Below are 11,795 nucleotides of genomic sequence, written 5' to 3' on the forward strand. Positions count from 1 at the left end.
CCGCCTCAGCCTTCCAAGTAGCCGGAATTACAGGCGCGCGCTACCACGCCCGGCTCATTTTTTGATTTTATCGTAGAGATGAGGTCTCGCTGCCCAGGCGGGTCTCGAACCCGCGGGCTCAGGCAATCCACTCACCTCAGCCTCCCAAAGGCGCAGGATTACAGGCTGAGCCACTGAGCCTGGCTATGTCGCTAGTATTTATTGAATATTATCTATTTCTGTAACCAGCCCATGAGGTATCTAATGATAACTTCACCTTAGAGATGAGGAAGCTAGCACTTGAGTTTTTTTTAACTTGTTGACAGTAATGCAGTTATTTAGTGGGGAGCCCCTCCAATGGCAAGCGTTTGTTTCAAGTTTATCATGTATTAGTATTTTGCTAGAAATCAAAGGTTCAAATAGAAGACATGGTTTTTCCCTTCTAGGGATTTACATGTCAGATCCCTAGAACCTAACATGTGAGATGTAGGTGTTAGATGAGTAGCTTTCAAGTGTTTTTGACCACAGCCCTCAGTAAGAAATATGTTTATACTGAAACATATACATCCATACAGGTTTAAATTCATAGCTAAAACAAAAATTGTATGGCATACTGTTACTGTGTACCATACATGCTACTTTCTATTCTAGTTTGTTCTATTTCAATTTTTTATACTAGTTGTATTTATATATGCATACACATATACACGTAAATGTGTGTGTGTGTGTGTGTTTTAGCTACTAATAACACTCCACAACTCCTGTAGCTGTTTCTTCTGTGGCTTATCTCCACGTTTTATTTCGATGACTAGTTGTGCTTTATCACCTTGAACGATTATCAGTTGACTTCTAGTTGGGGTAGATGAGGACTTAGCCCCCCTACTCTGTTCCGCAGCTGCCTGTTCCGCAGCTTCCATTCTCCTAACGTTGTAATGCTTAATTTTTATTTAATGAGTATCGTTTATATTACTATGATTTATAAATATAATTTCTTATAGAGCCAAATAATAAATTTTCTTTCTTAGTAGCTCTTTAATTTTTTCTAGAGATAATTACCATATTTTTTCCCTTGCATGGCTTTCTATATACCTGTCTTTATTATTTCTCCGTTTCATCAACAGCTGTCACATACCTATAACGAGTGTTTTGTCCCCCAAACCCCCTTATATCATGTAATTGGCCCACCTGCCTTTGTCCCGGAGGCCTCCCCTCCAGAGTTTTGCATCCTCCTGCTCTGTTCTGGACTCAGACCCACCTGCTGTGCCAGCACCTTCCTCCCTGCTCTTTTAGGGTGGCTCTTCTATTACCTGGATCCCACTTCTCTCTCTCAGTTCACTCCCTTATTTAGCTTCAACATGTTTTCAAGAAAGTTCCAAAGAAAGAGAACATGGGAAAAATCTTTTCTGAGTGCATGCTGTTTTAAAATGCTTTTCACTTACCCTCAGCATTTGATTGATCAGTTGGCTGGGCCCAGAACTGTAGACTGGAAATGTTTCTCTCTGGATTTTGAAGTCATTGCTCCCTTGTCTCCTAGTGTTGCTACTGAAAAAAGTCAGGTTCTTATTTCTTCAGAGTTGACCTATTTTTTAAAAAATCATATCCAATGTTCTCTATTATGTTCTTCCTATTTTCACAGGTCCCTCTAAGGAGATATTCTAAGTTGTAGCTCATGCAGCCCTGGTCAGTGAGTCACTTCTGCCCGGCTGCTTACATTTAAAAAAAATTATCAAATATAAACATACAGAAAATCATAGGAAATTAGATTACCATGTATTGACCACTCATCTTTGTCAGCCCTTAACACTGTTCCTATACACTGTTCCAAACATCCCGCATTATTTAATGTTCACATCACATCTCCACGAGACAGTGATTATTTTTTCTCTCGAACAGGAGGAGACCAAGGCATGGAGAGGTGAAGTCACTTTAGAAGTCGGGGTGGGCTATGGACTGGATGTTTTACTACTGAAGGATGGGAGGATTGGCCATTTAACTGGGGGCCCTCCAGATGTGAGCATCTAATCTCCTCTTGGGGGACAGGCGGGGAGCCATAACCCCACCTGCTGCTGTTCTTGGAACAAAGTAGGAGTCTGAAGCAATCTGGAGCTAAGTATGTGGACTTTAAACTAATCCCCCTTCAGTCTGTGCCTCAAAGTTTCTAGCGTCTTTGAGTCCTGAGTCTCTGCCATTCGTTTTCTCCAGAAAACATCCTTTTCATGGATGTTTACATGGAGAAGACAGTTGCAGAAATGATGAGAGGGTGTGGACATTTGCTGCCTCCACGCACAGACGTTTAAATAATCCTTTGGTGTTGCCCTCACCTTACACCTCCGCGCCACTGGTACTTCCAAGTCCAAACTGCTCATGGATTCTACAGGACATGCTGACTTCCCTTCTCACGGGTCCCTCAGGAGATACTCTAAGCTGTAGCTCATGCAGCCCTGGTCACCACTGCCCAGTTGCTTGCATTTTTTAAAAAATTATAAAATATAAACATACAGGAAGTCATAGGAAATAAGTTAACAATGTATTGACCACTCAGCTTTATCAATGCTTAACAAATTATGAAGCAAATATTTCACAATGATAAATACATCACATATGGTTGGTGTCTCCTGTGTCTCTGAATCTTCTTGATCTCAGTTCACTCCCTCCCTAGCAGTTGTCAGCATTCTAAATTGGCATCTGTTGTTGTCATGCATGTTTTTATACTACTGCTACAAATGTATGTATCTATAAATACGTACTGTGTTGTATTAAAATCATATACTCTACATAGTTTTTTTTTTTCTTTTGAGTTGGAGTCTCACTCTTATTGCCCAGGTTGGAGTGGAGTGTCACACTCACGGCCACTGCAGCCTTGACCTTCTGGGCTTAGGCGATCATCCCTCCTCAGCCTTCCAAGTAGCTGGAATGACAAACGCATGCCACCACGCCCAGCTAGTTTTTGTGGTTAATTGTAGAGATGAAGTCTCGCCAAGTTGTCCAGGCTGGTCTCGAACCCCCAGGCTCAGGCAATCCTCTCGCCTTGGCCTCCCAAAGTGCTGGGACTACAGGCTGAGCCACCAAGCCCAGCCTCTACATAGTTTTCTACTGCTTTTTTCATTCAGCCATATGCTTTTGAAACAGTCATATTGATTCATGTAGTTATTTTTCATTCATTTTAACTTCTATATAGTGTTCAGTTGTGTGACCTAAGAGTTAAATTAGCCATTCTGTGTCAACAGACACAACTTTTTGCTCTTACAGCACTAGTGCGGTGAATGCGCTTGCACATCTCTCAGTAGGATTTTGTAAAAATTTCTCTGCAGAGTTTCCACAATACACCAAGATATCTTCTCGGTCCTTGGGGTGGCCACATGGGGTCCTGGGGTCAGTAGATTCCCTGTGCTAGTGTCCTTTGGCCGTGAACGGTTTTATCCTTTTCCCCCAGTGCTACAGAAAAAGAAGTCATTATTTCCATGTGGGATTCCTGAATTAAGAATGCACATCTGAGGACTGGATTTAAAAAATGTGCTACATATACACGATGGAATACTACACCGTCATAAAAAAGAACAAAATCATGAATTTCGCAGCACTCTGGATGAAACTAGAGTCTATAATACTAAGTGATCTCTCAAAGAAACAAAGATCTGAGTATCACATGTTCTCACTCATATGGTGGACCTTGTACATCTATCATAATACTATAGGAGAAGGATTGACAGTGGTGGGAAACTATGGGGGGGAGGGAGGGGAAGGGAGGTGGGATTAACGGTAGTCAATATCTGTCTGGGGACAGGGAGACACCCTTATCAACAAGGGTGCCTGAATGATGCATATTTGTATACCTAGCCCTTAACTATACCCCACAATTTTAAAATTAAAAAATGTTTTTTTTAAAAAAAGAATGCACATCTTTAGATTTAATAGCTATTGTCAAATTGCTCTCCATAGTAGTTGGGCCGTGCACATGCCCATTGTTCATGTAGAGTTCCTTAACAGAACAATGACCTATAGTGATGGTTAAGAACTTGGGCTTCAGTGATGAACTGAGTTCAAGCCTAACTCCACCTCCGAGCTGTGTGATCTTGGGTTGGGTGGGTTTCTTACACTTTGCTGTAGTTGTCTCATGTGATGAAGAGAAATAATAGTCTGGAGAATATTATAGAGATGTTTTAAGAATTAAATCAGTTTATACAACAAACCTCTTTGAACACTGCATGGCCCTACTATAGACCATTTTGAAAGCACTGTTGTCTACTTTGGTCTTGTCACTTAAAATTGTATTTTTGACCATCAGATGGGCATGAAGTGGATTTTAATATGGTTTTAATTTGCATTTCCTTTTTACTAGTGCTGTTGAGCCTCTTTCCATATGTTTATTGACACTTCATTTCCATCTCCTATTGGATTGTTTCTCTAATGAACTGTAGGCATTCTCTATGTATCCTCTCTAAATATCCTGAATAGAAATCATTTGTTAGTTATATGCAAGGGGGAGATTTTCTGCAAGCCCAGGGCATGATTTTTAACTTTATTTATGGTATCTATTAAGCCACAGAAATAAGTTTAATGTAGTTTAACTTATCTAACTTTAATATATTGTGCATTTTATTTATTAAGTCATCCCCTAAATCAAGATCATAAAGACATTTTCTAATATTTTCTTTAAAAAAGTTTTCAAGTATTGTTGTTTATATTTGGGTCTTTACTGGGAATTTATTTGGGTTGTAAGGTAAGGCTGCCCTTCTGTCTTTCCATCTGAGCATTAGTCTTCTGGTAGGAATTGCATGCCTTTTTCTGTAAGAAGACAGACAGTAAATATCCCAGCCTTGATGGATCGTAAACTCTCTGTGCCAACTACACAGCCACTTAACCTCGCTGGCTCAGTCTCTCCAAATGAACATTAGGAATAATCAAAGCACCTGTTTCATGGGAATGTGGTAAGCATTAAATAGTCGATTAAATAGGCAGTAAGTAAACAGAGTTTACTTCCAACAAAACTTTATTTACAAAAACAGGTGGCTGGTTAAGTTGGGCCCATGGACTGCAGTTTGCTAACTCCTGCTCTAGACAGATCTCTCGTCTTTCTTTCAGTTCAGACATTATGGAAGAAATTAGTAATTGATGTGTCTATAGCCATATATAAATGTATATGAGTATATAATATATACAAATGTAATATAAACTTAATCATTATATTTCTTGCTAATCCCAGAGAAAGTAACTACCCTCATTCTCTTTAAAGCTATTGTTTCCTTCTGTATACATTACTCATTCAATCAGCAAATTTTTTATTGAACCTCCATATACTTCAGTAATATATTTTACTGCATAACTTGTTCCATGTATAGACAGCCCAAATTGTTTTTCTTTTTTTAAAGTTGTCTTTGGGTGTTTTTTGTTTAACCTAACACTCTACCCTCTGAAGCAACGTATTAGAAACCTGCTGTCTCCTGACTTGATGGCCTTCGCCCTAAGTTTACTTCTTCCACACTGTCTGCCCAGGACAAACAGTTCTTGTTCTCATGATAGTCTCTTATGACATTGTTTCCAGCTGATTCTTGCTCCATCAGTCAGATATTGAATGTCTACTTTTTAACTTAGTCACTTTGCTAGGCACTGAAGACACAGAAGTGAGCCAGTTCTTCTGAAAACAGGGCGCTCAAAACAGAGCGCACTGCCCAGAAATGGCCTGACCCTCTGGAGGAACCTGACATCATGTGGCCTACTTACCTTTCCCTCCCCACCCAAACCAAGGCTTTTATTAATTATTAATGCTCCCAAAATAAGTTTGCCAGATATCAGGCCCTGTTGTGTTTGTTTTCTTCAAATAAGGATACATAGGCTCAGAGTGGTGAGAAACTTGCTCAAAGGCAGAACTAAGAATCAAATTCAGATTTTATAACTCCCAAGTCCAGGGTTCTTCCTAATATTCCATGCTTCCTCCACACCCAAGACAGATTGTCCTAATCAAACTGTACATGATTCCAAAACAGTGTTTGCCAGTGAGACACTAAGGAAGCATCACCACATGCAAAGGACACTGGGGCTTACAGCACAGCCTCTCTCTGGCAGAAGCCCAAAGGCATTTCCCTCCTGTGGAATAAGTGCGTGTCTCCCTATGTTTAGACAAGCTACGCTTCTCCCAGGTAAAGGTGTCCGAGCTGAAATGATAACACACAGCAATTTGGATTCCCCAGGCAAATGCCTCCCTCACGACCTACTTGCTAGCAACGTGAGAGATAACAGCCTCTTGGCCTAGACCTGGGGTCTTGGGTGGGCTTCCCAATGCCTGAGGGGCCACAGGCAATAATAAGAGTGATACTATTAAACTCAACTAATAGCAGATATTAGTGAAAGTTTACTGTGCGCCAGACACATAGAATTACTTAGTCTATTATTTAATCCTTACACCATTCTTACGAGATAGAATTATTATCTCTAATTCATAATTTGGAGAAATAGAGTCAGAGAGGTTGTATAACTTCCCTGCAGTCAGCTAGTAGGTGATAGAGAAGTGCTTTAAATCCCTGCTGTATGGGCCAACTTGTCCAAAACTGGTGAACATTAACCTCTCTAATGCCAAATTTCTTTTACTGCTTTAGGGATTCGAAAATTAGAAAATTTCCTACTCTAGATGGATCAAAGCATAGCTATCTGCTCCAGAAATTCAAAAGTCTTCATATTTCTGATATTCTAGAAGATTTGAATAGTCCTTTAAAACATTTCAATTCTATTTATCCATCTGTCTATATCTATATAGACAAGTCACCCCAATAACAATAGTTATTCTTACCATTATACTGAAACTTTCCTTGATAAGCCACAAATGGCCAATTTCTCATTTTTCTTTCATTGTATATACCTGCAATAGAAGACTGTGAAATAATTCCTTATTTTAATTTTTTTTTTTTTGCATTGGAGTCTCACTCCATTGCCCAGGCTGGAGTGCAGTGGCACGCTCACAGCCACCCCAGTGTTGACCTGCTGGGCTCCGGCAATCCTTCCACATCAGCCTTCCAAGTACCGGAACTACAGGTGCACACTACCACGCCTGGCTAATTTTTTTTTTTAATTGTAAAGACAGTTGCTCAGGCTGGTCTTGAACCTGTGGGCTTAGGCTATCCACTCACCTTGGCCTCCCAAAGTGCTGGGATTACAGGCTAAGCCACCGAACCTGGCCTATTTTAATTTTTATGTCCTTGTTCATACATTTTCTTCCTTCTTCACAGGTTTTTTTTTTTTGTTTGTGGAACTTATTTGTTTATTTGTTGTGAGTAAGTGTTTCACTCTGTCACCCAGGCTAGAATGCAGTGGCTGGATCACGGCTCACTGCAGCCTCAACCTTCTAGTTTCAGGTAATCCTTCCACATCAGCTTCCTGAGTAGCTGGGACCACAGGTGTGTGTCACCACACCCAGCTAATTTTTGTTGTTGTTTTTTGTAGAGACATGATCTCACTATGTCACCCAGGTTGGTCTTGAACTTCTGGGCTCAAGCAGTCCTCTCTCCTTAACCTCCCAATGTGCTGGAATTACAGGCGTGAGCCTCACAAGTTTATCACATAGAAAAAGTTGAAACGTAACAGTGGTTTGGAAACTGTACAATGCTATTAAAATACAAGAATTACCGTGGTTATTGGAAAGCTGGATGAAAAGGAGACAATCTGTGAAAAGTCAAAGAAAAAGTGTAATAACTACAAACATGCATGCTATTTTTTTCTTGTGAAATGAAAATCTTCCTCAATTAACTATTTCCTTTTTTTCAAGCACAGTTCTTGACTTGGATATATACTGTCCCTTCCAGAAGTCAGGGGTGGGTTTAGGTTTGTGGCCATAATGGGCTGGGAGTGTGCAGGCCGCAGGAGTAACCTCTCACGCTCTCGTCTAGGTGTTCACCCTGCTGTGGATTGCTGACTGGATGGTGCATCACTTCTGGAGGAAGGGAAAAGACCCGGACAGCTTCTCCATCCCCTACCTCACAGCCCTGGGTGACCTTCTTGGCACAGCTCTGTTAGCCTTAAGTTTTCATTTTCTTTGGCTGATTGGAGATCGAGATGGCGATGTTGGAGACTAATAAATCCTACAAAGCGCTCTCAAGCTACCAAGGAGAAAAACAAGACAACCACTTAACGGCTCTTTGAAAAACTCTTAAATCAGTAGTGTGACTTTTGCCAGGGTAATCTTCAGTTGGCTCTGATTCAGTTAAATGGCCTTAACAGTTTTTTAAGGAATTTGTGTTGAAACCAGAATGAACAGTATTTGTGCTGCTTTTTGTAGAATAAATGACAATTTAACATAGTCATAGACATAAGCTCAAGCTCTGAAATTAATAGGAAAGAAAATAGGATGTTTACAATGAATAATTTTGAAACCACAAACATAGCAGAAATGTACTTTATTATTGCTTAACTTGTAGTACAAGAGGAAAGGAAACAGATCTCTGGTTAGCCTTTCTTGTCTCACAGATGTGCTATATCCCAAGGAATACTACAACATGAAAGGTGCCCAACCAAATTTTCCATAGTTTTAACAGTGCCACCGCCATGCTAGCTGAGGATAAATTTACCAACTGCTCGTGCCTAAACCTACCTGAATACATTTTTGCTGAGCATAAGGTAAACTCACTTTTACCTCCCCCTAAAATTACTCTGTGCCAATACTAATTTGATTTCAACTCTGCAAGCTCTTGGCAGACTAACCTCTAAACAGAGTGATCTTGAGAGATATTAATAAAACCAATGCATTATTTTTTGATCATTGACTTGTTGAAAAAATGTTGATCTATTTTAGAAAACTTTTAGTAAAAAACAGTAGATAACCTGAGCTATAGCAACAAGATGGTGTGATAAATTGTGTGTGTGTGTGTGTGTGTGTGTGTGTGTGTGTGTGAGAGAGAGAGAGAGAGAGAGAGAGAGAGAGAGAGAGAGAGAGAGTAGTTTGATAGAGCACTAAATCTTGGATTGCTGTTAGCAAAGAACATAATGCTATTGGAATATCAGTATTATAGAGTTATTCTTAAACACATTTTACTGATATGCTTTGTCATCTGGTCCAAAAATGTTGCTACTGACCAGAATTTAGTATGTGAGACCTACATTATATTTAATTGCTTCTTATTTTTCAAAATGTCATTCAATTAATATAATCAAGACATATAATTTAAAATGAGCAAGTGGTCCATTTGCTCTTTTAAAGAAGTCCATCACTCACCCTTTAAAAAAAGAAGTTGATGGTTATCTCAATGAGTGTCCATGCCTAAACATATCATCTATTCATACAGCCTTATTTCCACAAGGGACCCTGTCATATAACCTCGATATTTCTCAAATATTTTTCTAAAACTCTGGCCTATATTCTAAATACTTGACCAACACCTAAGTTATTCAATAGGTAAGCATTTTTATATCACATGTAGTTTATTTTTTAAAATGCAGTATAATCTCTCAAGACTGTTAGATATTTAGTCATTTAAGCTGATAAGAGAATCAAAAATGCACATTAACTTTGATCATCATGGTTTAAGTTGTAAGTTAGTGTTATTATATAAATTGTAGGTTTATAAATATATTGGGGGGAGTATTCTTGGTAAGCTCTTTTAACTGAGGGACTGTGGTTTAGAATTATATATTTTTGCTTATTTTTAAACATTAATTACTCCATTCTTCTGCCTTATAATGAAATTTTAAGGCAAAACACTGAACTGATTATAGAATTTCTCCTTTGGAGAGTTATAATGTCACATAGTCAACATTCTTGTAAAAGAAAGAATGATTAAGTTTAAGTTGATGAATATTTAGCTGCAAAGATTTTTTATTTAAAAAAAATCCATGAATAATATTTTTTATTTTATTGTAAAGCATTTGTAAATTACTTATTTATATTTGTGCTGTATGATTCATAAGTATTTACATTTCCCAATGATTTCTGTTTTGATTTTTTAACATGTCAAAAATATAGAGCAAGCTACATTTTTAAAGCATTAACCAACAACTTTAGTCTGTTATATTACATATTCCAAAGCATATTCAAATACATTATATCATTTAGTACCTGTGAAATAGGTCGGACGGATATTCCTGTCTTTATTTTACAGCAGAGGAAACTGAAACTCAGAGAAGCCCCATTTTTAGTTTGCCCAGTTGCAAAATGACCAAACGGTGAAATCCCTAATGTCTAGGTTTTTGATAGGCCAATATTCTTTCTATATCTTTGATTTCAAAGAAACCTTCATTTAGTGTATCTTTACGCGAGTGTAGCCAACTCTGAATTGTTCATGTTCCCAAGACCAAGGAGAATATGAGTGAACGAAATTTTTGAAATAAAGAACAAGTTCATAGACTTGCCCACACAATTCCCAGATCTAGCCACTTGTCATAAGTGCTAATAAATACCTGGGATGACCAATTTCAGTTCTGTCTCCTTTCTCTTTTGGTACACAACAAAAGCATTTTTAGAGCAAGAAAATGTCTAAAAAGCATGTAATAGGGAAAAAAAAAGGAAACATCAGTCACTGATTAACTGAATTAATAAAAGAGATACAGATTCCTTTAAATCAGGGCTCTCCAGCTCCCAGGCCGCATACCAGTACCGCTCTGTACAGATCTGTGGCCTGTTAGGAACCAGAACCAGACCTCACAGCAGGAGGTGAGCTGCAGGCGAGTGGAGCTCCACACTCTGTCAGATCAGTGTCGGTAATTAGATTCTCATAGGAGGCGACCACTATTGTGAACTGCGCATACGAGGGATCTAGGTTGCTGCTCCTTTTGAGACTAATAAATAACCACCCTCTCCCTCCTCCCCCCACCATCCATGGAAAAAGTATCTTCCACGAAACTGATCTCGATGCCAGAAGGTTGGGAATGCTGCTTTAAATTATCACTGATCTTTTGAAAGCCTTCACATAAGTACACACCGATAAGGTAACTTATTTACACACAAGACCATTTAGTATCAGTCTTATGTAATGTAAATTTACAGCATTTATTTTATATAGCATAAAACTCCTGCTTTTCAAACTTCTTCCTTTTACTAATTTATCAGACACCCTTTATTTATACACTGATAACCTTTTTTAAAACATGTTTCATTCTTGCCCATCGATTATTTTTTTTCTTTCAAAAATTAAGTTTCTTAGAATCTGATAAAATGGAAACTTATGGTAATGTATCTTTTGGGAGACATAAAAAATTCTACTCCATAGCCTATCAGTGATGCAGCCAAATGAAGTACATTTTTAAAAGTCTTTCAGTAATTGGGTTTCCTTGCCTTATGATATATCTGTGGTATCATGTACCCATTTGTAATGGGGTTCTACCATCTTTGACTTGTTGTAAACTTATATAAAATAAATTTAAGAAATATTTATTCAGTTGTGTTGTGCTTCTTGGTGGACCAAAGAACATCAGGCCTGTGTGGAAATCCCCCACAAGAGACTGGCATAATTTGCGTATGGAGGTTGTATTTATGAAGTATAATAAATTGGGCTTTAACCACTGTTTTCCCACTCTTTGTTAAGCTCAGATTGTTTGGCTCATCTGACCATTTACCATTCACCTGGGCTTGCCCCCTGCATACAGGCAGGACGAAACACCAACTCTGGTTAACTATGGCTCTCTGTCTACCTTTGCCTGGGCTTGAGCTGCTAAATATGGCTCATGAGAAACACACACCGCTCTGACAGATTTTTAAGTTTATAACCTCAGACATCAAGTGAACCCTCAACTGCCCAGCAGCCTACGAATGACTTATTCTAATGACTTTGCTTCCTGAGAGATCAGGCCTGGGTCCCCGCAGCTTCCCTGAAAGTCAACCTGTTGCCAACCGAAAT

The 11,795-nt window shown here is 38.8% G+C and overlaps 1 protein-coding gene across 1 annotated transcript in view; it reads left to right on the plus strand.

The window, feature by feature from the left end:
* The window catches only part of SLC41A2 (solute carrier family 41 member 2), a 148,987-nt gene extending 140,280 nt beyond the window's left edge, over nucleotides 1-8,707 (plus strand). The window contains exon 10 of the mRNA XM_008063330.2: nucleotides 7,857-8,707. Within this exon, the coding sequence (XP_008061521.1) occupies nucleotides 7,857-8,042 (186 nt within the window). The 3' untranslated portion in view covers nucleotides 8,043-8,707. The remainder of the gene's footprint in view (nucleotides 1-7,856) is intronic.
* Nucleotides 8,708-11,795: the final 3,088 nt, after the last annotated feature.

The sequence above is a fragment of the Carlito syrichta genome, unplaced genomic scaffold (genome assembly GCF_000164805.1).
Source record: "Carlito syrichta isolate Samal-C Ts95f unplaced genomic scaffold, Tarsius_syrichta-2.0.1 Scaffold306749, whole genome shotgun sequence".
Lineage (NCBI taxonomy): Eukaryota > Metazoa > Chordata > Mammalia > Primates > Tarsiidae > Carlito > Carlito syrichta.